The 26,162-nt window shown below is 35.3% G+C and overlaps 1 protein-coding gene and 1 long non-coding RNA gene across 3 annotated transcripts; both read left to right on the top strand.

Moving 5' to 3' along the window:
• The first annotated feature begins 11,634 nt into the window (after positions 1 to 11,634).
• Positions 11,635 to 26,137, top strand: LOC128238997 (probable glutathione S-transferase 5). 2 transcript variants are annotated; one of them, XM_052955395.1, is made up of 5 exons: positions 11,635 to 12,018; positions 13,600 to 13,695; positions 17,302 to 17,417; positions 21,693 to 21,800; positions 25,438 to 26,137. In XM_052955395.1, exons 1-5 carry the CDS (start codon positions 11,883 to 11,885, stop codon positions 25,591 to 25,593), a joined length of 612 nt encoding a protein of 203 aa, XP_052811355.1. In that variant the 5' UTR covers positions 11,635 to 11,882; the 3' UTR covers positions 25,594 to 26,137. The 2 variants fall into 2 exon arrangements, with proteins under 2 accessions (XP_052811355.1, XP_052811356.1); XM_052955396.1 differs by lacking the exon at positions 21,693 to 21,800.
• LOC128238998 (uncharacterized) lies at positions 23,305 to 24,688 on the top strand. Its single transcript, XR_008261803.1, has 3 exons — positions 23,305 to 23,605; positions 24,148 to 24,260; positions 24,464 to 24,688. It is a non-coding gene; the product is annotated as an uncharacterized LOC128238998 (long non-coding RNA).
• Positions 26,138 to 26,162: the final 25 nt, after the last annotated feature.

Raw genomic sequence — 26,162 nt, 5'->3', positions numbered from 1 at the left:
ACTTTACCCCATCCTCTAAGAATTAATGACATTTCCAATTAGTTTCTCATTAGGGCTCTTTTAAAACTATTTTTATATTTTATTAAAATACAATAAGTATAAAAATAACACTTACACACAAATAAGTGGTAAAAGTTCGCTCCTCATTCTGTCTTTTGACTAACATATCTCTTGGTTGTTTGAACATCTTCTTTGTCGACCATGATGGACTATTTTCTTACGACCCGTATTATATCAGAGGCCATATCTTAATACTAGCCGAGGAGTTCCGATTGAACGCTGCCGGCAAATATTTTTCAGATTGTTAATAAGTTTAATTATCTGGGAACTGTGTTTACTTCCGGGGGCTCATTTTCAGATGCCCAAAATACAATTGCTGGTCAAGCTTTAAAAGCAATTTTTAAGATGAACAAGTATTTGTATAAATTTACGGACGTTACTATTAAACACAAGTTAGATTTGTTTGATAAGCTTATTTCGCCCATTCTGAATTATGGTCGGGAAGTCTGGGGTTTTGTCAAAGGCAACGCCATAGAGCGAATACATATGCAATACTGTAAAAGATTGTTGGGTGTCAAAGAAGTACACAGAATGATTTTATTTATAGTGAGCTTGGACGTGTAAACTATCAGACAATTACATAAAATAATATTATTAAGTATTGGGTTAAGTTATTACGTACATGTGGTAATAATTTTAATAAGAAAATATATCTTACTTTATTGAATGACTGTGAAAGGTACCCTAATAAGATAAGTTGGTGTTCGTTATTACGAGATCTGTTGAGTTCACTCGGTTTTTATGATGTATGGCTCTTCCAAGAAGTAGGGAATGAAAAAAAATATTTCTTGCTTATGTTAAACAGAGACTAAATGATAATTTTATCCAAAACTGGAACGGAAGATTAGAAGTCTCTCTAGTAGAGCTTTGTTTTATAACAATATAGCATTTTCATTTCATAAATAAACTTACCTGTCATTACACTAAGGATTTCTCTTTCTGGTCCCCATTTTAGACTTTTTAACCGGAAGTGAACATATTTACCCTAACACCGGTACGTCACTTCCTGATAACTCCACATGCTTCAGTTTCTCTTATTTGGGATTATTGACAACGTGTTAATAATCAAGTTAAGACTGTGTGATTTATGTCTGCTGGTCATGGCGTCGAATAAATCGACCGAGGATGGAGAAATTCTCTCTATGGTGGACCAGTACTTGGACGGGACAAACCCGTCGCCGTTACGTGAATTTGTGGGCACTGGCAAAAATGATTAAAATTTGCCTTCGGTGTCACGTTCTAATGACAGAAACACTAAAAGACCAAAGAAACCTTCCAGATATGGTGAACTGAGTAGGCGTTTCTCTGTCATTGAAGTTATGTTGAAAAAATGTTGGAACTCAAATTCAGAACAAACAGACAAACTCGGAACAGCATGGTGTACCAGTCTCCTCACAAAGTCGAGCTGAGGTTTCTAAGGCAGAGTCGGATGATGATAGGGACAATTTGTCTATATTTGCATGTGGTCAAATATCAAGCCAGAACTCTGATGACGACAATGAGTCGGTAACAGAGCCATGTGTGGTCGAAAAGAGAACACAAAAAGAAACTAACTTGTCAGAGGAACAGAAAAAGTGTTTATATGACATGTTTGGCGACGACGCCATTGTAAAAAAAATCTGACAAGAAAGAAGGCCTTGTTCTAGATAATTCACAAATTGAGGTCCTGGAAAACAGCTACAGGTCGAAACTTTTTATTGTCATTTTCTGAAGAAAATTTTGACCAGTTCCCTGTTCACTCAGAGTCAGAAATATTGTTAGAAGTTTCATCTTTAGATGATTTAGTGAAAGGTTGTCTGTCTAAGAGATACGGAAATAAGACTGCTTTTGCAAAATATTAATGGAAAAAATTTGTTCGGACAGCTAGCAAAAATTATCGAGAAAATTAGTTATAAAGGCCAACAAGCAGCTCGTTTGAGTCTAGTCATACAAATGTACATCCAGCAGAGTTTAGGTAACTTGCTACAGTTTATCGAGTCCGATGCCTTTGAAAAGGGAAAAGATCATACAGCTGGTCAAGGACATTTTCGCTATGTCGACAAAGTGCCTAGATCAGATTGGTCGCGCGGTTGCTTTACATCATATTGTAAGGAGGTCTGTGGCAATGACAGATACTCTGCTGTTTGAACAGCAAAACAATGTCGAATTTTCAAATTTCCCACTGACTGGTGATGGTGTGTTTGGGACTGGCTTGGAAGCGTTACTGAAAGGTCGGAAAGAAAAAAGGAAGCAAATTGACGATTTGATTCCTGATTTGAAAAAGAAGGTCCTTAAAATAAAATGTTCAAGTTATCAGTCTGAGTCAAATAAGAGACCAGTTTACAATCAAAATGCTAAACCTTCTACTTCCACAACTTCAAGTAACAGTTGGAACAATTTTCGTATCCCTCAATTGTCCAGGGATACCAAGTATCCGAACAGAAGCCAGTTCAGTGCAAGATCAAGAGGGGGTTACAACAGCTACTCCAAACGATCTGCAACCTCAAGCCGAGGACCTGTTGGAGCAAAATCTGGAAGGACAGATGAAAAATGACTCTGTATCATTGGAAAAAAATCCGGAGATACCCGTTGGAGGGAGGCTGTCTCATTTCCAGTTAGGACGGGAGTAAATAACCACAGACAAATGGGTACTGGAAATAATCAAACAAGGTTACAAGCTAGAATTTGCAAAAGAAACCAATTTTTCGGGGTTTAAAGGCTACGAAAGTTCCCTTAAAAGATCAGAGTATCATTAAAGAAGAAATAAACAGTCTTTTAGAAAAAAGAGCTGTAGATATAGTGAACCAGAGGGATATTTATTCAGGTTTTTACAGTACATTGTTCCTTGTACCCAAAAAGAAATGAGAAATGAGACCGGTCATAAACTTGAAAAGCCTCAACGAGTATCTCCTCAAAAAGAAATTCAAAATGAACACTTGGTCAAAAGTTCTGAATCTGGTAGGGAAAGGAGACTGGGCAATAAAGATCTATTTAAAAGATACCTATTTTCATATAAAAAATTTCAAGGGCCACCGTCAATATCTCCGCTTTCTGTTTCAAGGAGTGGTATACCAGTTTCGGGCTCTTTGCTTCGGACAAACCAGTGCGCCCAGAGTTTTTGTGAAAATAATTTCAGTGGTAGTTGCATATCTAAGAAAGCAAAATATTCGTCTTGCAAGCTACCTAGACGATTGGCTAGTAGCAAACAAATCAAAGATTATGATCGTAGAAAACAGAGCAATGATTCTCAGTATCCGTTACCACCTAGTCAGAAACTAGTTTACATAGGGGTTCGATCTAGCAAACGGCATTGTTTACCCGACAGTAGAAAGACTAACAAATCTAAAGTCAGCAGTATCCAATCTTCTCAAGGCTCAGATCAGTGCAATAAGCTACATGATTCTTTTAGGAATGATTGCATCTTGCCTGGAACTGATTCCGAATGCAAGGTTGTTCATGAGACCAATTCAGCTTCATTTGCTACAAAATTGGAGTATTTCAAGAATGTAACTATCGGTAAAAGATCCAGTTACTACTGGGTTAATATCCAGTCTAAATTGGTGGCTACTGGATCAGAACATTTCCAAGGGCAGATCACTTCAGAAAGAGCAATATCTCCACAGACAGTAACCACAGATGCCAGTGGCAAATGGGGCTGGGGTGGTCACATGAACAACCTGTTTTGTCAAGGTCAGTGGAGAAAACTACAGAAGTTAATGCACATCAATTCCCTGGAAATGCTGGCTGTGATTTTGAGCAATTCCTATCTCACCTGAGGGGTCACAATGTCCTAATCAGGTCAGACAACACAACTGTATGTCAATACATAAACTACCAGGGTGGGATGAATTATGTACAGTTGTGCAATCTGACCAGGGATCTATGGCAGATAGCTTTGAACAGCGAAATCAAGCTTAAAGTAGTCCATATTAAGGGGGTAAAGAATGTATTGACGGGCACATTGAGCCGGGAAATAGTCAGGCAAAAAATATAGTCAGGTCCCTAAACAATGCAGTGGCTTGGAAAATCTTCAGGCTCTGGGGTCAACCAACTTTGGACCTCTTTGCCACATTTCAGAACAAGGAAAACACCACTTTTTTGTTCATGGATCCCTCATCCTCAAGCTTTTGCAATGGATGCCCTGTCAATTGTATGGCAGAACATGTTTGTGTAGGCTTATCCGCCAATACAGTTAATTACCAAAGTACTGAGTCACTTACAACATTCTCAATGTACAATGATCCTAATTGCTCCACATTGGCCGAGACAGCATTGGTAAACATATCTGTTGGATCTGCTAATAGCTTACCCGCGAAAACTTCAATGCAGTCAGGATCTTTTAACACAGTGCCTGGGAAAGGTATACCATCCACATCCAGAAACATTGCATTTGACTGCATGGTTGTTATTGACAGAGGTTTCTCGTCAAAAGGTTTTTCTAAAAGAACTAGAAAGTTATTGGCAAAATCCTGGAGATCAGGCACGCAAAAAGATTACAAAAGCAAATTTAGACAGTTCGTTAGCTGGTGTGGTGAAAGGGAAATTGATCCCTATCTTGTCACTTTAGATAACTGTCCTGATTTTTTTACCTTTTTATTCGATAAAGGGCTTTAGTACAGGACTATTAATGGTTACAGATCAATGCTGTCATCAGTATTACAAACAGTTGAAAACATTCCAATAGGTCAACACCCTTTTATTATCCGCTTGCTTAGAGCTGTTTTTAACGAGCGGCCACCAGTAAAACGCTTAGTACCTGAATTGGATCTTCTTGTTTTAGGATGTTTTAAGAAAGCACCATTTCAGCCGTTGCAGGATGCTCCTCTGAAGTTTTTGTCGTTTTTTTTACTGGCTATCACAACATTTAGAAGGTGAAGTGACCTTCAGTCATTGCAAATGGTGAAGGTTCGGTCAAGGTTTAGAAGCAGGGTGTGACTTTTGTTAGAATTAGCTTATCCAAACAAGATAGACACATTTTTGTACCAGCATTAACTCAAAACAAGTTTTTGGATCCTAAACGTGCTTTGACTTATTATCTTAGGAAAACTGAATCTTTCAGACAGACAGAGTCGGGCGAGGATGTTGTAAAATTGTTCTTGGCAAGAAAGAAACCTCATTAACCAGTTTCACCCCAAACCATATCTAGACGGTTAGTTGTATTGGTCTAGTTCTGTTACAAATTAGAAAACAAGTCTTCAGGGAGAATCAGAGGACACTCGACACGCAGTGTAGGTCCATCATGGGCTCTTTTCAAAGGAGCATCATTGCAACAGATCATTGAATCGGCGGATTGGTCAAGGGTGACTTTTACTCGTTATTATTTGAAAACAGTGAACACAGAGTTAATGAATGTGTAGGAAACACTTCTACTGTAGAAACTCTGGTATTTCTATTTTCTTGCGGATCGCAGTTATTGTTTTTTTTAAATAAGTATTATATATTTGGTACTGTGGAAAGTACTGTCTATGTGGTACTGTGGAAAGTACATGTTGTATATAAAAACTTCAAATAAACATAATATGAACTGCCTCAATGAAAGGCAAAAGATTTTTTAGAATTATAAATTCATACTTCATTGCTACATTGTATAACTGACAGCATGGTGTTTAAATGAATCCCACTGCCTGGGTACTGCTGGGGAATCGGAAATAATCCTTAGTGTAATGACAAGTTTATTTATGAAATAAATTGGAAAATTCATATTAGAGTTTTATGAATAAATAAAACTGATCTGTCATTACAGGTACCCCCCCCCCCCCCCCTTTTACCACACATGTCATTTTGTGTCGCCTGAAAAGACGACGCATAGGGGTTACTTTTGTCGGCGGCGGCGGCGGCGTCCGCGTCCCATTTTCGCTTGTCCGGGGTATATCTCCTAAACTATTAGTGGTATCAACTTGAAACTTCATATGTACATAGATCTAATTGAGGGCAAGTGCAGTGCACAAGAACTGTTACTCTTGCTTCCATATTTTTAGAGTTTTGCCTTTTGTTATTTTTCATGCTTAAAGTTTTGTCCGGGGCATATCTTGAAGAATATAAGGGGTATCAACTTGAAACTTCATAGCTAGACAGATCTCATTGAGGGCAAGTGCAGTGCACAATAACAGTAACTCTTGCTTTCTTAGTTTTAAAGTTATTGCCCTTTGTTAATTTTCATGCTTAAAGTTTTGTCCGGGGCATATCTTGAAGAATATAAGAGGTATCAACTTGAAATTTCATAGCTAGATATATCTCATTGAGGGCAAGTGCAGTGCACAATAACAGTAACTCTTGCTTTCTTAGTTTTAAAGTTATTGCCCTTTGTTAATTTTCATGCTTAAAGTTTTGTCCGGGGCATATCTTGAAGAATATAAGAGGTATCAACTTGAAACTTCATAGCTAGATAGATCTCATTGAGGGCAAGTGCAGTGCACAAGAACCGTTACTCTTGCTGCCATATTTTAAGTGTTATTGCCCTTTGTTAATTTTCTTGCTTAGGTTTTGTCCGTGGCATATCTCGTAAACTATAGGAGGTTTCAACCTGAAACTTATTCCGTAGGTATATCTGATTGACGGTTCAAATGCCACCTACACTTGAAAGTTAAATGGCAACATCATTGTCTATAAATGAATAAAATGCCAATCTAACAGCTATAATGTCGACAGTAAATAATTCGTCAGGCGACACATCCGACTCGCGGAGTTCTAGTTTATTAGTCTTCCTCTGACATAAGACGTTAATATATACCACTAGTTTATAGACGTAGACCAAACATGCAAAAGGTTATCCAATTAATTACATCTGATAAAGAAGGCATATTAAGAAATCTTAGTATATATGTTTACAATGCATTTTTAGTTAGATCAGTTGACATGTATGCGTCCTAATTGTTGCATGTGTATTGTGATCTATCCGTTTATCATGTAACGTTTTGTATTGTGTAGTTAGTTATGACTATTTACTCGTTTAACAAACATGTATGAGATACTTTTACATAGAAGTACTGTTACATAAGTGAGTGTTCAGCTTTTATTATTTAGTAAAACAAATTCGAAAGTGATAGTTGCAATAATAATGTATGCAAATACTTCTGGTGAAGTATCTCTACCTGAAACAAGAAAAGAACGCATGCTTGCTTAAATCTATAAGTATTTATTAAATATAACTTTTCACTTCGACACATACTTTCTGTCTTTATTGTTAATATACTGAATATGTACACACAGTGTTCATGTACAATGATTCTCTGAAGTATGTTACATTAACAGTTATTATCTTATCTTAACTGATTCAGATAAGACTATTACAAAAGTGATTTTTAAAGTTTTAGTGATTTCCCTAAGGCTTCCTATAGTTTCGTTTTGTATAGGTTGTCCGATATAGGGAGTTACAGATATTTGCAAACATAACTCTTATCATCATAGCACAACTATTGTATATATGTACATGTATACCCTTTATTTCCACTTATATGTGATTAAACATATTAAACTTTATTTTAATTGATTAATTAATTAATTAATTAATTAATAGATTGCAGTATAAACTATTTTTATTGACTGAACTTATGAAGTTGATGTATTTGCGTATTTGATATTTATGTTATTTTTAGTTGTTTAGTTTTGTAATTTGTATGCATGGAATCACCTGATGACACTATATTGTATATATATTTGTCCACATGGGCTATGGCCTTCTGGATATTCTGTAAATAAATCCAATCCATAACAACCATTGTTTTCGACATTTATTTATCCTTTTTGTTAAATTAAAACAATTGCATTCAATATGGTAAATCTTATTTGGAAGTAATAGTGCATGTTCGAGAAATACAAACAAGAATAACAATATAAAGATGAAAATGTACACAAGTTGAATCTTGAAACTTATTTTGAATAATTTACCGATTTTACATGAATGTAATAGTTCTAAGAGGTATCCATTTATTTCATATTTCAGATAGTTATTGTCATAGTCAAATTGTTACATTTTGTTTCGGTGACCGCATTTAATATTGGTAATTTGGTATTGAATGTAAGGTTTCGTGTTAGTTGATAATAATTCAAATTCATTCAAACAATGTATACACAAAATATTATAGCTACAGATTTCAGTGTGTGTATACCCAGGGGGGAGAATCGAGCTTAACCTTAGCATTCAAACAAGATGGCGGCGCCCATGTAAAAGGTGAGTTTTTCGGCGATTTAAAATTTTGGAAGCCAGTTTAGACACTGGCATATTGTGAAAAACCTGCTAGAGAAAATTCCACACCCATTGGTACTTGGATCTCCATGAAACATGCTGTAGTTTTGTCAAACATTCGGACATCGGCATCGACTCGAGAGGAAAACGAACTAAAAGGCACGGCTAAGGTTAGGATCCCTCGATAATATTGGCCTGTTTTGACGATTAGCAACACTATTCATGATTGTTGTGTCAAGTTGGTACAATATAAATGTGTATTGATCACAAGCTATCCGTCTAGAAACCCGTAATGACGTATTTGCTTCAAAATTAGTATTTATGCACAATGCTAAGGAGCAGTGCACGCAAATAAGTGGCTAAGGTTAGGTGCCATTTATTGAGAGAGGCGTTCATTACCTACGGTAATTTTGTTTCGTGTTTGTATCTGTTCTTTCTGAGAGATTAAAGGTTTCCGTAACACTGTGCGACATCATCATTATCCAGATGAGGTATTTTGAAACTGCCAAATCTGATTTCGCTGTGTTTTCATCTAGATACGGTTGAGAAAAAAACTACAGTGACGCGATGTTGTGGATGAAAATCGTCTATTTTGTAGTTTTTGGTGTACCTGTTTAAATTTGAGGATGCATTAAAACAAGTAATAAAGAAATATTCACATTCATATTTAATCAATCGTTACCAGAAGCGAAACTGATCGCACTTAATTAGTACTTAAATTGTCAACGGTAGATCGGTCTTGTCAAAAAATGTTGACAAAAGATTGTAATGATGATAAAGGTTTAAAGTAGATGAATGATGTTTCCTGTATACTCGTATTTGAAAATAATGTCTGGCTCGATCAAACATAGTTTAAACGGTTGCAGGCATAGGACGAATACTTTACAGGTTGTTAAATAGGGCCGATCTAGAACTGTTATGTTTGTTGTGTCACTAAATCCTAGTTTCTCCTGACATGATAATACTCTATTGTTTAGATCTTCATTTGTGATTTAAGACAGTCTTGCTGTACGTAAACGCAAACATGGCTAACGCTATTTAGCAACCCGAGACAAATTTACCGTACGCACAGCTGTCATTAGGTCTAGAAAAAATGACACAGCAGGATCCAGATAATAAGACTCTGAACTTGTCTCGGAGGCAGAATCGGTAAATGCCGCAAGTCGAGGGAGTGAACTGAATCTTCTTAGACCGAGCCTGGTTTGAACTGGCTTCCAAAATTTTAAATCGCCGAAAAACTCACCTTTTACATGGGCGCCGCCATGTTGTTTGAATGCTAAGGTTAAGCTCGATTCTCCCCCCTGATACCACGTGTTAAATTGCGTCATAAATGCTACGTCGGAAGACAATATTTTGCTTCGAGTGAAGACTTTAGCGCAGTCAACGCCGCTTACGGAGCCCCGCCTTCGGTCTTTTACCAGAGTTAGATTGAGAATTTAGTTTCTAACAACATTTCACCATGACTGAGCACTGTCAAAACATTATTTTGGAATCAGGTTTGTCGAAGTGTTTGATGAAACTAATCAAACTTCGGCAATAACGCGAAGGCTGGGCTCTTCAAGCGGCATAGACTGCCTTTTGTTTTATTTAAAATAGTGTAGTAGACGAAAATTTATCTTTGATTTAAGTCATTATTTTTAGCAAAATGTCCCCTTCCGACATAGCATACATGACGTAATTTATCACGTGGTATACACACACTTGATTTGGAATGATTTATTTTTTATCAATAGTTTAACCACGAAGCTGAATGTTAACGTATGTATACTCTACGTATTTTACTTCAGCGATCTACCACAGGCCGAGAAAGCTCGCACCGTTTTCTGTAGATCGCACAGATACACTCTCTCTTATGTGGTGTTCGCTCCCATTTGACCCACTAGCACCTCTCCCCTTTTGTAGACACGTGGTATTCTTGCGCGAAAGTTAAGCCGCCCGCGTTTCATTGAATGAGAATTGGGCATTGGTAAACTGTTACGTTATAAAAGCAATAAAAAAGTTTATACAAAAAAATGGAATTCACCAAAACATGAACGTTAATAGTGACTTACGTTTAAAAATCAACAAATTGTTGATATTTCGATTACTAGAAATACCTAGGTATGTTTACATTGTACAAAACTTTACTGGGATGACCTTGTTAAGGAAAAACTTAATTCATAATGATCAACGAAAGATTGCTCATTTAGGTTCTGAATTTGCTTGATTAGTTACATATTATAAAGTGCGTATTCAATGAGAATTTGAATATGATTTTTTTCTCATTAATATTGAAATTGTGATTGAATAGTTGTCAATACGATTTGATAGCAAATTACATATCTATTTCAAATTCGGGTTCATGACGAAGGCTTCAACTGCCTCAAGACAAAGGCATCATTAACTATCAATCAAAGTTACTTCGCGCATGCGCAGAGGGCGGAGCGATCTACCAACTCAAGAAGACGGACAAACTACTTCCAACAAAAATATTGTTTGTATTTACCATCACATCTGCTCAACATGATATGGAACTACAGTAAATGCGTAAATCACTGATTGTCATTGGCATACAACTATGTGCGAACACCGAAGTATAAATAAATATAATTTTCTGCGTTTGAACGCAGTGAATTAGAAGAAAATTAATTCCCCCTGTCTATTTCCAATGGATTGGTAGGTGGCGCGCTTTGCGCACGAGGTTTTCGGGTTTTATTTACCGCATGGTCATTCAGCGCTTGGACAGCCGACAATGACGAATGAAAATTTTATTTTTTGATCAAAATATATATATATTTATTTATAATTATTTTGTTAAATTTAAAGCGCCAAATTCAATTTCTTGGCACATGAATGAGTCCATTTTGATCATTTTATTATCAATGGATTTCATGTCAAGAAATGTATTGTGTACATTACAGGGTATTATTCAAGCTGAACGTTATATGAGATAATGAGTATTAATTGTATTGTATACCTATGTATCAATAGTATGTTCTTGTCAGTCGGTATTCAAGGTCGCTTTAAACAAATTAAACATGTTTAAATGTTGAATTTTGTGATTCTTTATAGCTTTGCCAAAATATATCTCAATCCGTCTGGGGATTGACGTTGGGGGAATAATGTTCAAATGTTACACACCTTTCTTGTCATAAAATGCTTTTACATTATACAACAGTAATATAGACTTACTAGGCACAAATTATTAACATATACGATGCCTACGCCTGATGTATATACATGTACCTACCAGACCACAGCAACGCAGTAATGCATCAGCGCATTTTTGATAAGAACGTAAACACAGGACGGAGATCATAAATATCGTTATGAACTAGGGGTCCTATATTTCGATAACAATGTGCTAGGTGAAAATATAGAACACTGTGCAAGGAGATACGGGCTTGTTTGATCACTCATACAATATCACTTAAACTTAAACTCTCCAAACTGTCGTTTGTGCAACTATTCTTGAACGATTCAAAAGTAAATAAAAGGAAGTTTTGCAAAGAAAATTGTTAAAATAAATTAAATAATTACATAGAATAACTTTTTTTCTGTAAAACAGATCAGTAACACCTACACGAGATTTCTACAAGTGTTTTCATTTTCTAAATCTAAAAATAACAAAGCGCTCTAAACTCAACAGCAATTTAGCGAGTACATAGTAAATACAGTGATGCCGAAGAAGTACGAGTTGGTTTATTTTGACGGTCGGGGACGGGGCGAAAATAGTCGACTTCTGTTCACGGTCGCTGGAGTTTCATTTACGGATACGAGGGTAACTGTTGAGGACTGGCCGAAGCTAAAACCAGGTATATGTATATGTTGCATAGTCACGATTTACATTGTCGAATGTTCCTGCGTTTGGCGACCATTGGTGTGTTATAATAAACAGTTATATTTTCAAGCAGTGGGTTAAATCATATAAATAAAAGAAAGCACAAGTCTTTGAACATTACTTCAAAGGTATATTGAAAACGAGCTTTCGAGGAGAAATACTGTGAGCATTATAGCTTAGACCGTTGTTGCTGTTGTGGTATGCTGAATGGTACTTGTTTGTTTTTCCGGCTGTTTAAAGTAAGGATTCTCTTACGTATTGTGTTTGAACTAAAAAAAGTCAATTCTTTAAACTTTCCCTATTTAATCAATGTGGTGTTCCTATTGTAAAAAGTACCATACATGTTAATATGTGGGAGCTAAGTTTTTCGAAGTGTTAAGAAGTAATTTTTCCGTGCCTTTGACACTACCAAAAAATACTTAAACAGTTAAAATGGAATTCTGCTTCATCATTTTCAATTATTTGTCATAAAACATAACCAAGAAGAAAAGTAACAGTTAAACATCCGAAATGTTTAAAGTACATCCTATTTTGGGTTGGAGCCCCAATTTCTGTTCTGGTCAGTATGCGAAGCGAAACAATTAATAAACTAAACTACACGAATACAACTGTGTGTGAGGGGCGTCGAACGGGAAGCAAGGTGCCATGCAAAAAGGGACTACCAAGGGAAATAAATAACCAAATCAACAAATGTTCTCTTCGAATTAGGTCTTTTTAAAACACCTGCTAGCAACTTGTGTTGGCCATAATCAGAGATAATCATCTTTCTATTGGCGTCTTTCTATTTTTCTTTTGTATCATTAGCTTTGTAAATTGAAATTCACGTCTTAACTTATTATGTTTTGAAAAGGAGCATAATATAAGTTTATTGTTTGATTCCAGTAAAACAACAGCTAAATTGGCCATTAAGTATATTTTAAATAACGTTTCATAAACACGTATTCATATTCATTCTATTTAGTTTTTAAAGAACAACGTATTGATCAGTTTTAAACAATCTTGCAACAGCTCGATGAATAACAGCTCCGTTTTGTGTATTTGATAAAATTTCTTTCGAACGCTCTCAATATCTCGATAAATTTGCTTCAAAGTTTCGAATTCCTTTTACTAAATTTTGACTTTCGTCTCACAAATTTTGTATTGAAACTGGGCGTTATGGCAATAATAGAATTGCTAATTATCAACCGTATTGCACCATATGTAATAGTGGTGTTATTAAGGATGTCAAATAGACCATGAACAATTTACTCACCGTTTGTTTGTCCATCCTCAAAGTTTATTTAAAAAATATTTAATACAAATTTAATGTGTAAAATACTAATCATATTTTCATTGTCTGTCTCAGATTCAATCTGTTATCGTTATATAAAAAATATGTATACTTGAATAGTCCTTTTGCTCATGTAATGAGGAATACGTTTGTGTCAAATTACTTAAAACAGGTCTTGAATCTTGAATGATATTACTGGATCAGAACGTACTGGATGAAAGATTGAACCTTTTATGTTAAATTTAACAAATTAAAAACCCTGTTTATTGTCGTCTATCTTTACAGAGACCCCCCAGGGTACACTGCCTTACCTCGTTATAGATGGAAAACTTAAACTGGGACAGAGTCTGGCAATAGCGAGGTATCTGGCCAGGGAATTTAGTAAGTATTAACTTACACATCTGGAACTAAATATCACACATATATGGCAATACAAGAATAACCCCGAGATTATAAATACGAGTAACATTACAACAAACAACGCTGTAACACCGGTACACTCATCGGGGAAGAATAACTGTTCATAACAAGCAACTGAATGTGAAGTTTACACGCCGGGTAATCATTGGAGTAACATTTTGTTATGTGTTGAAAATGCTCCAACGCGTCTTCCGTTATAGTGCCAATTAGTGGAATATTGATGTAAACAGTGAGTATGGTTTCTTATTTTTCATTTTTAGAGGTTTATACGAGTGAATTAAAAAAAAATGGAGAATGTAGCTCCACATAGGAATGGCCATGAGTTGTTCTAAAGGTAAAAGTTCTGAATAAAATTTAATATCTGATCGTCTAGAACTTGCATAACTTGCTAGACGTTAGTGTTGACAACGTAAAAATCTGGATTTTCGTGAGAATTGTTCTCGTACCTTAGGTTTAAGCATTTTCTCTACATGTGTGTGGCTTTTTTATTGACAAAAGGTTGCCGTTTTACAAATTTTAGAACTTTATTTGTTATACTTGCTGCACTATGCTCGATTTTCTGAACGTTGTGGTGTCAATGAATAGGTTGTGGTGCTCATGAATAGTTATTTAGTAGGAAACGAATTGTGAAAAACTAGCAATTTCATAACATACAAATTAACAATTAACTGAATTAATATCATTTTCGATCTTTTTAAAGTATGACCAACTACCACACTGCTTCGCGAAGTTTAAGGTTCATTTTGTGTCTAATAAATTAATACTTAAAGCAAATGATCGTCGTAATTCCAATTCTGTATTTCCAGGTAGTATAAGACAAAAATCTAACGATTGTGCTTACATATTTTCAGATAGGTGTCTTTAAAGGGGAAAAGACGGTAATATTCAAGTCGAGAAAAAAATCACTCCGTCGCTCAAAATTTGCAAGAAAATGTATTATACAGTCATTCACCTAAATTAACAAGCACTCCCTTCAGATCAGATATTAAATTTTATTCAGAACTTATACCTTTAGAACAACTCATGGCCATTCCTATGTGGAACTACATTCTCCATTTTTTTTTTATTTACTCGTATAAACCACTAAAAATGAAAAATAAGAAACCATACACACTGTTTACATCCATATTCCACTCATTGGCACTATAATGGAAGACGCGTTGGAGCATTTTCAACACATAACAAAATGTTATGGCTCCAATGATTACCCGGCGTGGTTTATTTCCCGTGTATTGACAGTATCAACTAAGGCCCAAAAAATAAATTGTATGGTTAGGGTAACATGGCCCAAAAGAATAGGTAGGGTAGGTAGGGACTTTAAAAAGGGGGGGGGGGTAGTTTGGTACAGGTTTGTTTGCTTTGTTTTTGTCCCTTTTCAACAGTATTTCAGTTACATTAGGACATTGCTGGGGCTAAAGATTCGGTAACAATGATTTTCCTGGATAAACAAACCCTAAATTGATTGACCGGCGCTCTTCCAACTGAGCTAGCCGAGTTTCGTTGTCATTTGTTACACACCTTCCGAAAGCAAAACATATTGATAATTAATTGACAATGCTTACCTGCTTCAGCAGCTCCAAAACATTTCTCTGCAATTCTCCAGTAAGTAAAGTAAGGAATATTTTATAAGCTGTACAAATGACAACAGACCCAGGTTTCAGCCCCAGTTTAAAATAAAGTCACATTTGTCAGGCACCAGCCTGTGTCAGAACTCTCAGAATGCTATATTTCCGCTCTAGTACATGTAGTATATATGTTTGCCCTGCTGCGATTTTATTTAAACTACTTTTTTATGATTCCATCATTGGATAAATACATGACAAGTGAAAAGGGTCATTTCTTGTCCTGCGGTGTTGGTGGGGTATATTAAAATTAGACGACATTCAATCTACAGGAATGTCGTACAGCTCTTCTTCATACAAACTGGTCCATGGCCCCTTGTCGGATGTTGACATGCCAATCTCGGATTTAGACCCCGGCTCGAACAAAAACATTATCTCTACATCTTCGAAACTCATCTTGGGTGTAATGAGCTTAAACTCCCGACGTTCTGGAGTGTTATTGCGACCACACGCCGTTTTTACGATGTTTATGACGGCGAAATTGGTCGCCATTTTTTTGTTATGTAGCGATTCGCACAACATTTTTTTTTGCTGTAGCGATTCGCACAACTAATTTTTTGCAACGCGCCGAGCATAACGCCCGTACAGTACCGAACAAATTCGTTCCGTGCACAAAATAGCGAATTTATTTTCGCAAGTCCCACCAAAAAACAGTAGGGTCGGCGGTATTTTTCAGGTAGGGTTGGGTGACCCGAACCACACAATTTATTTTTTTAGGCCTAACCAATGCGTTTATTATGTGTCGCTTCCGCCCCTCTCGGCGCCTCGTTATGTCTCCTCCGCCGTTGCAGCTCTCTTTAGTATACAAACACCAACCAATCTCTATTATGTCCCGCCACATTTATATCATTATAACTGACTTTGTTGTTATCATAGATTATACAGTGTGTGTTTACCACTAGATAAATTATGTCATATATGCTACGACGGAAGGCAACATTTTGTTAAAATGAAGAATTAAAACAAAGCTAATTTTTCGTTTATTACAACATTTTAAATTTTTAAATGAAACAAAGGGCAGTTTATGCCGCTGAAATAGCCCTGCCTTCGTTTTATTTCCGGAGTTTGATAAGGTGATTAGTTTCATTACACACTTCGACAAACCTGTTTCCAAAATAATGTTTTGACAGGGCTTCTTCAGACGGCCGTTTCGTGAAAAGCTTTGTCGAAGTGTTTTAAGAATCTAAACTCTGGTAAAAGACCGAAGGTGGGGCTCCGTGGCGTAGACTACGCTTTGTTTCATTTAAAATGGTGAACAAATAGCGAAGTTATCTTTGTTTAAAGTCTTCATTCAGAGCAAAATGTTGCCTTCCGACGTAGCGTTTATGACGGAATCGATCACATGCTATACACACATTGATTATCTTAAGCTTGAAAAGTGGTATGGTTGTGAAAATGTACCTTTGGATATCTTGTTGTCAATGTTAAACCTGGATTTTTTTATACGTTCGCAATGTATAGAAACTAGGCGTAGATTATAACGGTAGATGTAATACCTGTCAAAAAATTTTAAAAGGAAGTTCCAATACCACACCAAAAATAACATACCATAACGTTCTTTGAACACAAACAGTTATACTACTATGTATTGAAACATATACAGGTTCAATGTATCGGCTAAAACATAGCATGCACACGTGCAACCGATTTACATACAGCCGCTGTGTGCAGCGGTAGTATAACTCGTCCAAGAGAATACTAATGCACGTCTAAAACTGTTCGATTAGCGTTCAATTGCTCTTGTACAGAGTTTCAGCATTTTATGACTAACCCGTTCTTTTCGAAGTATTTAAGTATGTAAGTATATCGAGTTTTACTGTAAAATACAATTAGGTTTAGTTATTGATACGTCATTATATTCCATTGGTAGAGCAATTAAAATACAACTATTATACTTTATAATGTATGCTAGTATTCTTTGAATGTGTGTTCCTGTCTATTGTAGAGTTATATGGAGAAGATAAACTCCAAATGGCATTCGTTGACGAGCTTCTTGAGATCTCTGTGGACCTTGGGGCACAATATGAAAAGGCTTTCTTTGCACAGGATGAGGCTCAAAAGGTGAACTATATGGCAACACTTATTATGGAATAAGTAGTTATTGTATTATCTCATACTGTGAAAAGTTCTGGTCCTTTATGACACTCTTTCCTAAAATTACTTAAAAAGACAACAATAAAAGCCAATGAATTTTGCAGATAGCGTTAACCCGCAAACTATGCGGTAGCCAAACTTTTCATTATGTATATCGGTTGTACATACATAACAAGGCTGGGTATTTTCCAGTCATCAATTTACTTTCGGACAGTTTGCTTATTGTCATATGCTTAGGCCAACACACAAAATATACGTAAAAGGGGTAAATCCTTCAAACTTGTAATAAAATTACACTTGTTATACGTATCAAATATAAACTGTTTTAACAGGTTATAAGGTGTCTCAGTACAGCTAACACATTCAAACATAAAAAATATAAACACTTAAGTAAATGAAAATTAGACAGAAACTATTCAGATATTTTATACCGCACGTAACTACATAGAGAGGAGACATAATCTGTTACTTTTATAGACTGATCGTTGACATAATGGCCATTATCGTGTCATTTTTTTACATATTTAAACAATGTTGAATACCGCCAATGCTGATTTCGGAGAATATTAGCATCATCTTTATGTAATATTTCTCCGTTTTAAATTAATATTTAATTAGATGTTTTCTTCAGCCATATGTATCCACACAGACAGGATATATGAGCTTTAGCATGACATTTTATTCTTTAATGGTTTATTTTATTTCTTTATCAAGAAAATGAACCCGGCAAACACACCTACAAAAATGTATTTACTTTGCTTCAACCGGATATTAACATTTGGTTATATTAAAAAGTGCTCTTATCTAACTTTAATAGTCATATTACCCAGTAAAACATTACTGCATTTGTAACGCAAACGTGATTGCATATCTGTCTGCGATATGGTATAAAGTGTATTTATAGCTGTGCATATGTCTGGAATACAAATGGGTCATGATCTGGATGGTTTAAATTGCTACCAAAGAATAATACAGAAGAAATCCAAACTAACTTCGAGTAAATCATTTAGATCTTATAAAGCACTGTAACGCCGCATAGCAGCATCGCCGCATAGACGTGTATTTTTGTTTGTTTGTTTGTTTATGCGGTGATTTTCAACACATAAACAGGGCGACCACGTTTTATGCGGCGACGCTCAACGCATAAAGCAGATATTGCTTATATGGGGCGCAACTGTGCCCTTTTTCCACATGAAGAGAATTAACTAAACCATTTATTATAAAGCTAAAAAATAGAGTTCTAATATTTCAACAAAAACGATAGTGATGACGTTGATGATGATGATGATGATGATGATGTCCGTCCGTCCGTCCAGAAATCTTCTGACATGGGAGTCTCCAGAGCCACTTACATTTATTCATTGGTGTATGAATGATGATGGTGGTGGTTGTGAATGTGGAGATGATGATGGTGGTGGTTGTGATTGTGGAGATGATGGTGGTGGTTGTGATGATGTTGTTGATTCTGATGATGATTAAGATGAGGGCGTAGCATATTACTGTTATTTTGAAAAAAAAATACGGAAATGATGATGATGATGATGATGATGATGATGATGATGATGATGATGATGATTATGATGATGATGATGATGATGATGATGATGATGATGATGATGATGATGATGATGATGATGATGATGATGATAATGATGATGGTTGTGGGGATGGGGATGATAGTGGTGGTAGTTGTGATTGTGGTGATGATGATGATGATGATGATGATGATGGTGGTTGTGATGATGTTGTTGATTATGATGATGATTAAGATTAGGGCGTAGCATATAAATGTCATTTTGAAAAAATACGGGAAAAGTAGGCAGGCAAATTGGTCAAATTTAAGGTAATATTTTAAAGTTGAGCCAAAATTGAAAGTTGAAAATAGATTATTACTCACAAGGAGTGTTCACATCTACATTTTCTTGGTTACAAATGACTAGTGCATAAAAACACAATCAATGAAAGAAAGATGTCCATGATGACCCTATATCAGTCATCTGAGTCCTCTTGTTCAAGTGCCCAAAACTTATGTTGTCTTGAAATTTTTGGAAACAATATCATTTTTAAACAGGTTTCCTTTCGTTGCCCTGGTAACCAGAGATATACGCTGATGACCTAGACGTGAATAAATTTTACAATCGCACAATTACCAGTGGTTCTTGACATTGAAATCATTCTTAGCTCATCTGAGCACATGTGGAGCTGTGAGGATTGTTGGATTTCTGTTGTTTGTCCGTCGTTAACAATTGACTTTTCTAGAAACGTTAGAAAATGGCAATGAAAGTGCGCATTTTCATGGGTACTTGTCCGTCAGTCTGACAACAAGGTGAGAATATATGTTACGTCATACGATGATTCAATTTTCTGATTGTCCCAAATGACGGTGTTGTGTGTTGTCGTAACATATATTCCCGCCTTTAGTCAGGCCAAACGTCATTTCAAACGTTTTCGCAGAAAGATCAATTGGTTTGGTTCACATTTAAACCGATCTTACTAAATCTTTGTCAGAATTTACGTCTCAAAAAGTCTAGTTCAAAGCTTGGTTAAGTGGACACAAAAAACTAAGTCCGATCTTGACGAAACTTTATCAACCACTATTGTACTAGTATGCGTTTTAATTGGTTTTCTATGCGACGAAAGTGTGCCTTTTTGCCACATAAGAAAGTTCTGTTTATGCGTTAAACATCACTGCATAAACGTGGTCGATTTCGTTTATGCGGCAATGCTGTTATGCGGTTCTCTTCCATCTACAGGAATTCAGTCTTGTTCACCACGTCGCAATTTGTGATTCTATGAGCTATCAATTTTCGTCAAAATCGTGCTAAAATAAATTAGCATATACTATATACTGGATTGCAATTTAAGAGGTGTGCTATGTGAAAAAAGATACTATCATGTTGAAAGATAGATATAAATCCTACCGTTAAGACTTCCCCACCTGCATGTTTGAGCTATTTGGTGTCAAACAGAAAATCTTTTTTTGTGAAACTGCTAGCCTTTCTTATCGACAATCACAGAATGGTCGTGTTCACAGAAGGTTTTCTAAGTGGAAAATAAGAGCTTCCAAATCGGGAAACATCTGAAAATGTGTGGTATCTCAAGAATGGAAATAATAATATCTGAAGGGTTGACTTTTAGATCTATCTTTAAGTACATAAAGTTACTATGGTAGCCAGAGTCTAGCGTTCTTAGAAAATTGACAATGTTGTCTAATCATCTTAGTATATTCAATGTGATACTTTCGGAGCATGTCGAATTCAGCCAATAAAATTTTCACAATTATTTTACTGATTTAACCTTAACATTTGCTTACAATGTCATCCTTATATTAAAAGGTTTGAAATTGCTTAATGGTGATAAGTTCACTTTTTTACAATTGTCAAATATATACTTACATAATTCTCCTTTTTAACAAAAAGCGATGTTTCTAAGCATTGTTTTTGTTTTTATTGAATGGTTACCATAGCAACTAAAATTGTCTTTGTCTTAAATCTTCCTGTTTTCAATACTATTCATTGTGAAAAAGCATCAGTCCATCAGTGAATGTAAGAGTATAAATGCTCTGTGACTTTTACCTTATTACTAGCTCAAGCTTCAAAACCTACAGCATTTTTAAAATATCCTAAAAATAAACATTTTTTCATCAATTCTTTATCATGAACTATTTTGTTTAAAACATTGTTTATGCTCTGATATTAAGAAATGTGTATTGAATTTATTTAAAATATGAAAATGTGATGTTTTACATTTTGTTTCTTTAAATTCCGAATTTGACCTATTTTGGCAGAAAAATATGATAAAAATGTAATTTTAAAAGGGCTATAATTCTTTCAAAAATTGATGGATTTTTAAAAGATATGCACATTTAAGTTTGGAATGTCGTTACCTTTCATGATTTGTCACCAGACTATACCACATCAAGTTACAATTAGGTACAGGACAATTTTACTTTGGTTTATACAAAATTGCAATCAAATGAAAAAAACGTTATCCCGTTGGAACACACAGAAAAGGAAAAAGATCTGCATGGTGACATTGTTTTCCGGTCGAGCAATTTCATATATAAAATATTTACACTATATATCAATTCAGTTAAAATTAAAGAAGGTCCTTATAGCTCGGATGTTCATTTAAATACATGATTGGTGAACTTACAAATAAAAGCATGTTTTAAGTGAAAAACATTTCAAGCACACTATTAAATTTCCTACACAGTAACTCCTGAATCTTAACTTCTTACAGCCCGAGTTAATCCGAAAATTTAAAGAGGAGCAGATTCCAAAGTATTTCCGGCTTCTTAACGAAGGCATCGCGGCAAGGGGCAAAAACGGATTCGCCGTCGGCTCCAATGTAAGCCACTCTTATTTCCCCTTGTCTAGCTGCCCATAAAAGCTTTTCATTACATTTAAACCTAACGTTGTGCTTGTTATTTTGCTGTTCGTTAAAAGACTTATTTCGAGTGGTGTGGTAACTTGGTTCATGTTAGATTTTCAAATGCTTTGTCTGCTACGTTTTACATGTTTTTACAGTTTTTGTTGTTTGTCGTTTTCGGCTTGGTATTTATTTTATTTTACAGTTGATTTCCTTTTAGATAGTGTACATTATCTATAATTCGTTCAACATTACAGCCTCATTTCAAAATAAACTTTCATTTCCTGTTCCTTTATAGTATGAACTTCCGGTATATCTAGGCCATCTCATTGCATGCCAACATATCAGGGCGCTTTTCTACCCTATGTTTTTATTAAAGTCATATGATGTGTGTGAGCACGTAATAGATAATTATATGCATCGTTATTTATTAAATAAAGTCAATTTTCAGTTCATGCGATGTCTCTTTTTTCCACTTTCTAAAAACTTACCTACTGCGGCCTTTATGGATGGATGTACGCATACACGCATTGTAAAAAAGGAAAATGTGTGCTTATTCATTCATCCAGCAAAGCATGAAATGCAGTGCAAGAAATTTTGTTTTCCATACGATTTATGGAATTGTCTGCAAATTGTTAAGTGTTAATGATGAGTACGATATGCTTTGATGGAAAAATAGTGATTTAATATGCATGTTTTTCGAACCTTCAAATCTTCCGAAAAACCTTATCAAATTAAGTATTTGAAATTTGATAAATTTTACAATGGAGTCTGCAATCAGATTAGAATGTTTATTAATTGTGTAATTTCGTGTGTTTTCCTGCATTTTCACCAATATTCAGGGTCACCATCATGTAGAATACCCAGCAAACATGACCGAAACGGGTCGATGTCGGCTGAATAGAGGCGCATCGGCTAATGTTTGCCGATATCAGCCCGACATCGGACCGATATCGGCATAATAACTGAAAGTTTATATGCGTATTGATACAATATGGTTCAGGTTTGAATGTTTATACGTTTTTGCATAAACATTAGCGTTTCAATTTTATTGACAAAAACTTTTTATAAATATGTTAATATCGGTCCGATTTTGGCCCGATGTGTACGTAGTATTGCTTCAAGGGAGAGCAATTCATATGTTGCAGCTTTCACGAGCAGATCATTCCCCTTACAATTAAAATAAGTTCATGATCATTAAACAATAAAACCAATGAAAGTTTGTGTGCTTGTTTTTAAATAATTTTATGCGTTCTTAAATTACAATCTAGGGAAAGATTTAAATAAATATTTACTGTGGTATTTGTGCCATTTCAAAAGGAAGTTAAAAGTGGGATCATATTTTTGGGTTTAATTTATGGTAAGTACTGTTTAAATCTTTGTTGATCGCATGAATAAAAGACATTATTATAATATTTAGTGTTATTCTCAAAAGTAATAACTCTTTTATTTCGAGTAAATATGCTGTAAAGGAGTTCGTTTAATATATTTTTGTGACAAGTAATCTTCGTTGGTTCATGATTTTAATTTAAAATCAACATATATGTAGCATGTAAAATCATAAGCATAGAACAACAAAGTATAACATTGATGTTCTGGTTGGGTTTGAATGATACATTTATCTGCTTCTATTGTAAACAAATTTAAATAGGTTTGTTATCAATTATGAATCATAAATGACACACATTTTATTTTACAGTATCCTGTAAAAAGGTACGATGAAAGCTACAGAGAGTTGAAATGAAGTCAACTGCAAATGAGAAATAGAGCCGGTCATAGGGGAGGTATGTAACAGAGCCGGTCATAGGGGAGGTATGTAATAGAGCCGGTGATAGGGGAGGTATGTAATAGAGCCAGTCATAGGGGAGGTATGTAATAGAGCCGGTCATAGGGGGGTATGTAATATAGCCGGTCATAGGGGAGGTATGTAATAGAGCCGGTCATAGGGGAGGTATGTAATAGAGCCGGTCATAGGGGAGGTATGTAATATAGCCGGTCATAGGGGAGGTATGTAAATTTAGCTATACAACACAACGTAACAATTTATATAACTACTTCATACAATGTTAGTTACGTTCAGTCTGTCATGATGGTATGTCTGCAAATTTAATATTGTGACGCATATTAATTTATGATACAAATGTTTCATTAAATGATATGTAAATGCTTGATTTAAAACAAGGTGATTTATTTTACACTTAAGAAAAGGGAAGTTGACTATGCCAACGTTTAAATTTACCGCAAGGGAGACATTATCAGGATTTACCGATTTATGCATTTGTTACTATAACAAAAATTGTGGAATATTCATGATATGTATTTTCAGAGCACCACCGAGGCCATTGAATGCACTACCTGACAGTTACAATGGCAGGACCGTTCTGCACGCATCACTGCAGTAACTACCAGATCCTCCAACAGTTACACGCATCGCTACAGGTATGTATCATTGTTAAACTTTGTTAAAAGAATAAAAGGTATATAATCGCCTAGAAATACCTAAAGGAATGTAGGCAAATTGTTAACAAACAACAGAAAATTCAATTTACATTTGACAAAAACCCAATTAAGAATTTCAAATACCCAATTCATTGTAAACACCCTTTTCCTGAAAAAATCTTATCGATAACTCTGGTTATTAGTACTCCAGAGGCTGTCGTGAAATCCCATCGTTGTACTGCAGTATATGCTGCCTGGACGAGAACAGCATCGGGAAGAGAGGGTGGAAGAGAAAGAATGAGGACAAGGGGCAGGATCTTTCCCTCAATTATTGTTCAATGAATTGATTCTTATTTTAAATCGTATATTGTTGTTTACAATGTCAGTATGATATAAAACAAAAAGCACATTAATCTTAACTAGTACATTTTGATAATACATTTGGCGGTGCGGGGGTGTTATCCACATTCTGTGATAATCCTTATTGTTTGACTATTTCAAGAATGATAATAAACATTTGAAATATCAAATAGCTTCTCTTTCTTATGTAGGCATTTGAGAGTATATCATATGCCTGTATGTTAAGGTTTTCTCTGCATTATTATTTTTCTCTCCGAAGACCAATCAGTGCAAAACCTTGTTTTTTAATTATCTTGTTCTGTTTTCATTGAGCATGACAACTCAGCTGTATGAAAAATAAGGACGGAATCGGATTTCGGCAGTATGCTGGCTATACGTCAGTTATTTACCAAAATGCCGATATCGGCCCGATGTTATGATCCGTGTTGCACATGCGATATCGGGCCGATGAAATGTTCCATATCGTTCCGACATCGGGCCAACATAAAATGTTTGCTGGGTACTTGGTTTATGAACAAATGTGTTTAAAGCGTAAACTGTTTCATTTGTTTTCATATATAATATCACCTCATTCATCTTACCGTTTGTTCTACTAAATCTTCTCAAAATGTCATATATGAGGGATATGTACAATTGGAATGAAGACATTAAAACATTCTTTTTTTATTTATATGATTAAGCAGTCTTATCAAAACAAGTTTCCAATATATAAATTCGGACAGAAAACAGTTTTAATCAAAGTGTGTGTATTCTTTTGTAACGTGTGACGCATGTTTTACGTAACTGAATGACCTTCCCTACTTTTACGGGTTTTCAGCTGACTTTAGCAGACCTGGCAATTTACAACATAACTGAATCCTCAGGCCTGGAAAGTATCGGTGACTACAGCTTCCTGAAGGCAAACAGAGATAAGATTGAACAAGTGGACAGCATTGCTAAGTACCTCAACACCAGACCAATTACGCCTTTTTAAATGTCAATCGCTCTATATAACACATTTGTTGATTAATCGTATTCACACTCTTGCTTGTATGAATAAAATCAAGTACCATCTTAATGTGTGTGTGATTTTTGCATTATAATGTTGTTTTTTTTTTTCAAAATGCCGTTAACACTAACATTGGCAACCTTAAAGTTTCTTCTGTTCAAAAATAATTCCTCACGTTGCAAAACACTGTTTTGTTAGATGAACATATTACCACCTCCGTGGATGAAGTAAACACTATAAGAAATAAACAAGAATGCTATATAAGCTAGCATTATTGTGTATTGCAATGCTTTTTGTGTTTTTGTTTCCATACGAGATAGGGTTTAATATATATAAGTAAAACAAAAAAGTCTAAGTGTGTAGGTGACCGATGACCGTACATGTACCAAAAACTGAAACGCGAACATTATGTCATCCTGTAAGTACATGATCATTGGTACGAAGATAAAATTCAACCTGTAGACATGTGGCCAGTTGAACATGAATAAAAACAGATCAGTCTTATTTTCACTGAGAGCTATATTTTATTTTATCGGATGTAAGAAATATAAATA

Source organism: Mya arenaria, chromosome 6, assembly GCF_026914265.1.
Source record: "Mya arenaria isolate MELC-2E11 chromosome 6, ASM2691426v1".
Classification (NCBI taxonomy): Eukaryota; Metazoa; Mollusca; class Bivalvia; order Myida; family Myidae; genus Mya; species Mya arenaria.
Note: the sequence above shows the minus strand (reverse complement) of the source record. Positions and strands in the feature narration are given on the sequence as shown.

Coding starts and splice junctions, on each gene's coding strand:
- LOC128238997 (XM_052955395.1), top strand. CDS start 11,883: ATGCCGAAGAAGTACGAGTTGGTTTATTTTGACGGTCGGGGACGGGGC. Junction 13,696..17,301: donor GTATCTGGCCAGGGAATTTA/GTAAGTATTAAC, acceptor TGTCTATTGTAG/AGTTATATGGAGAAGATAAA. Junction 17,418..21,692: donor CACAGGATGAGGCTCAAAAG/GTGAACTATATG, acceptor AACTTCTTACAG/CCCGAGTTAATCCGAAAATT.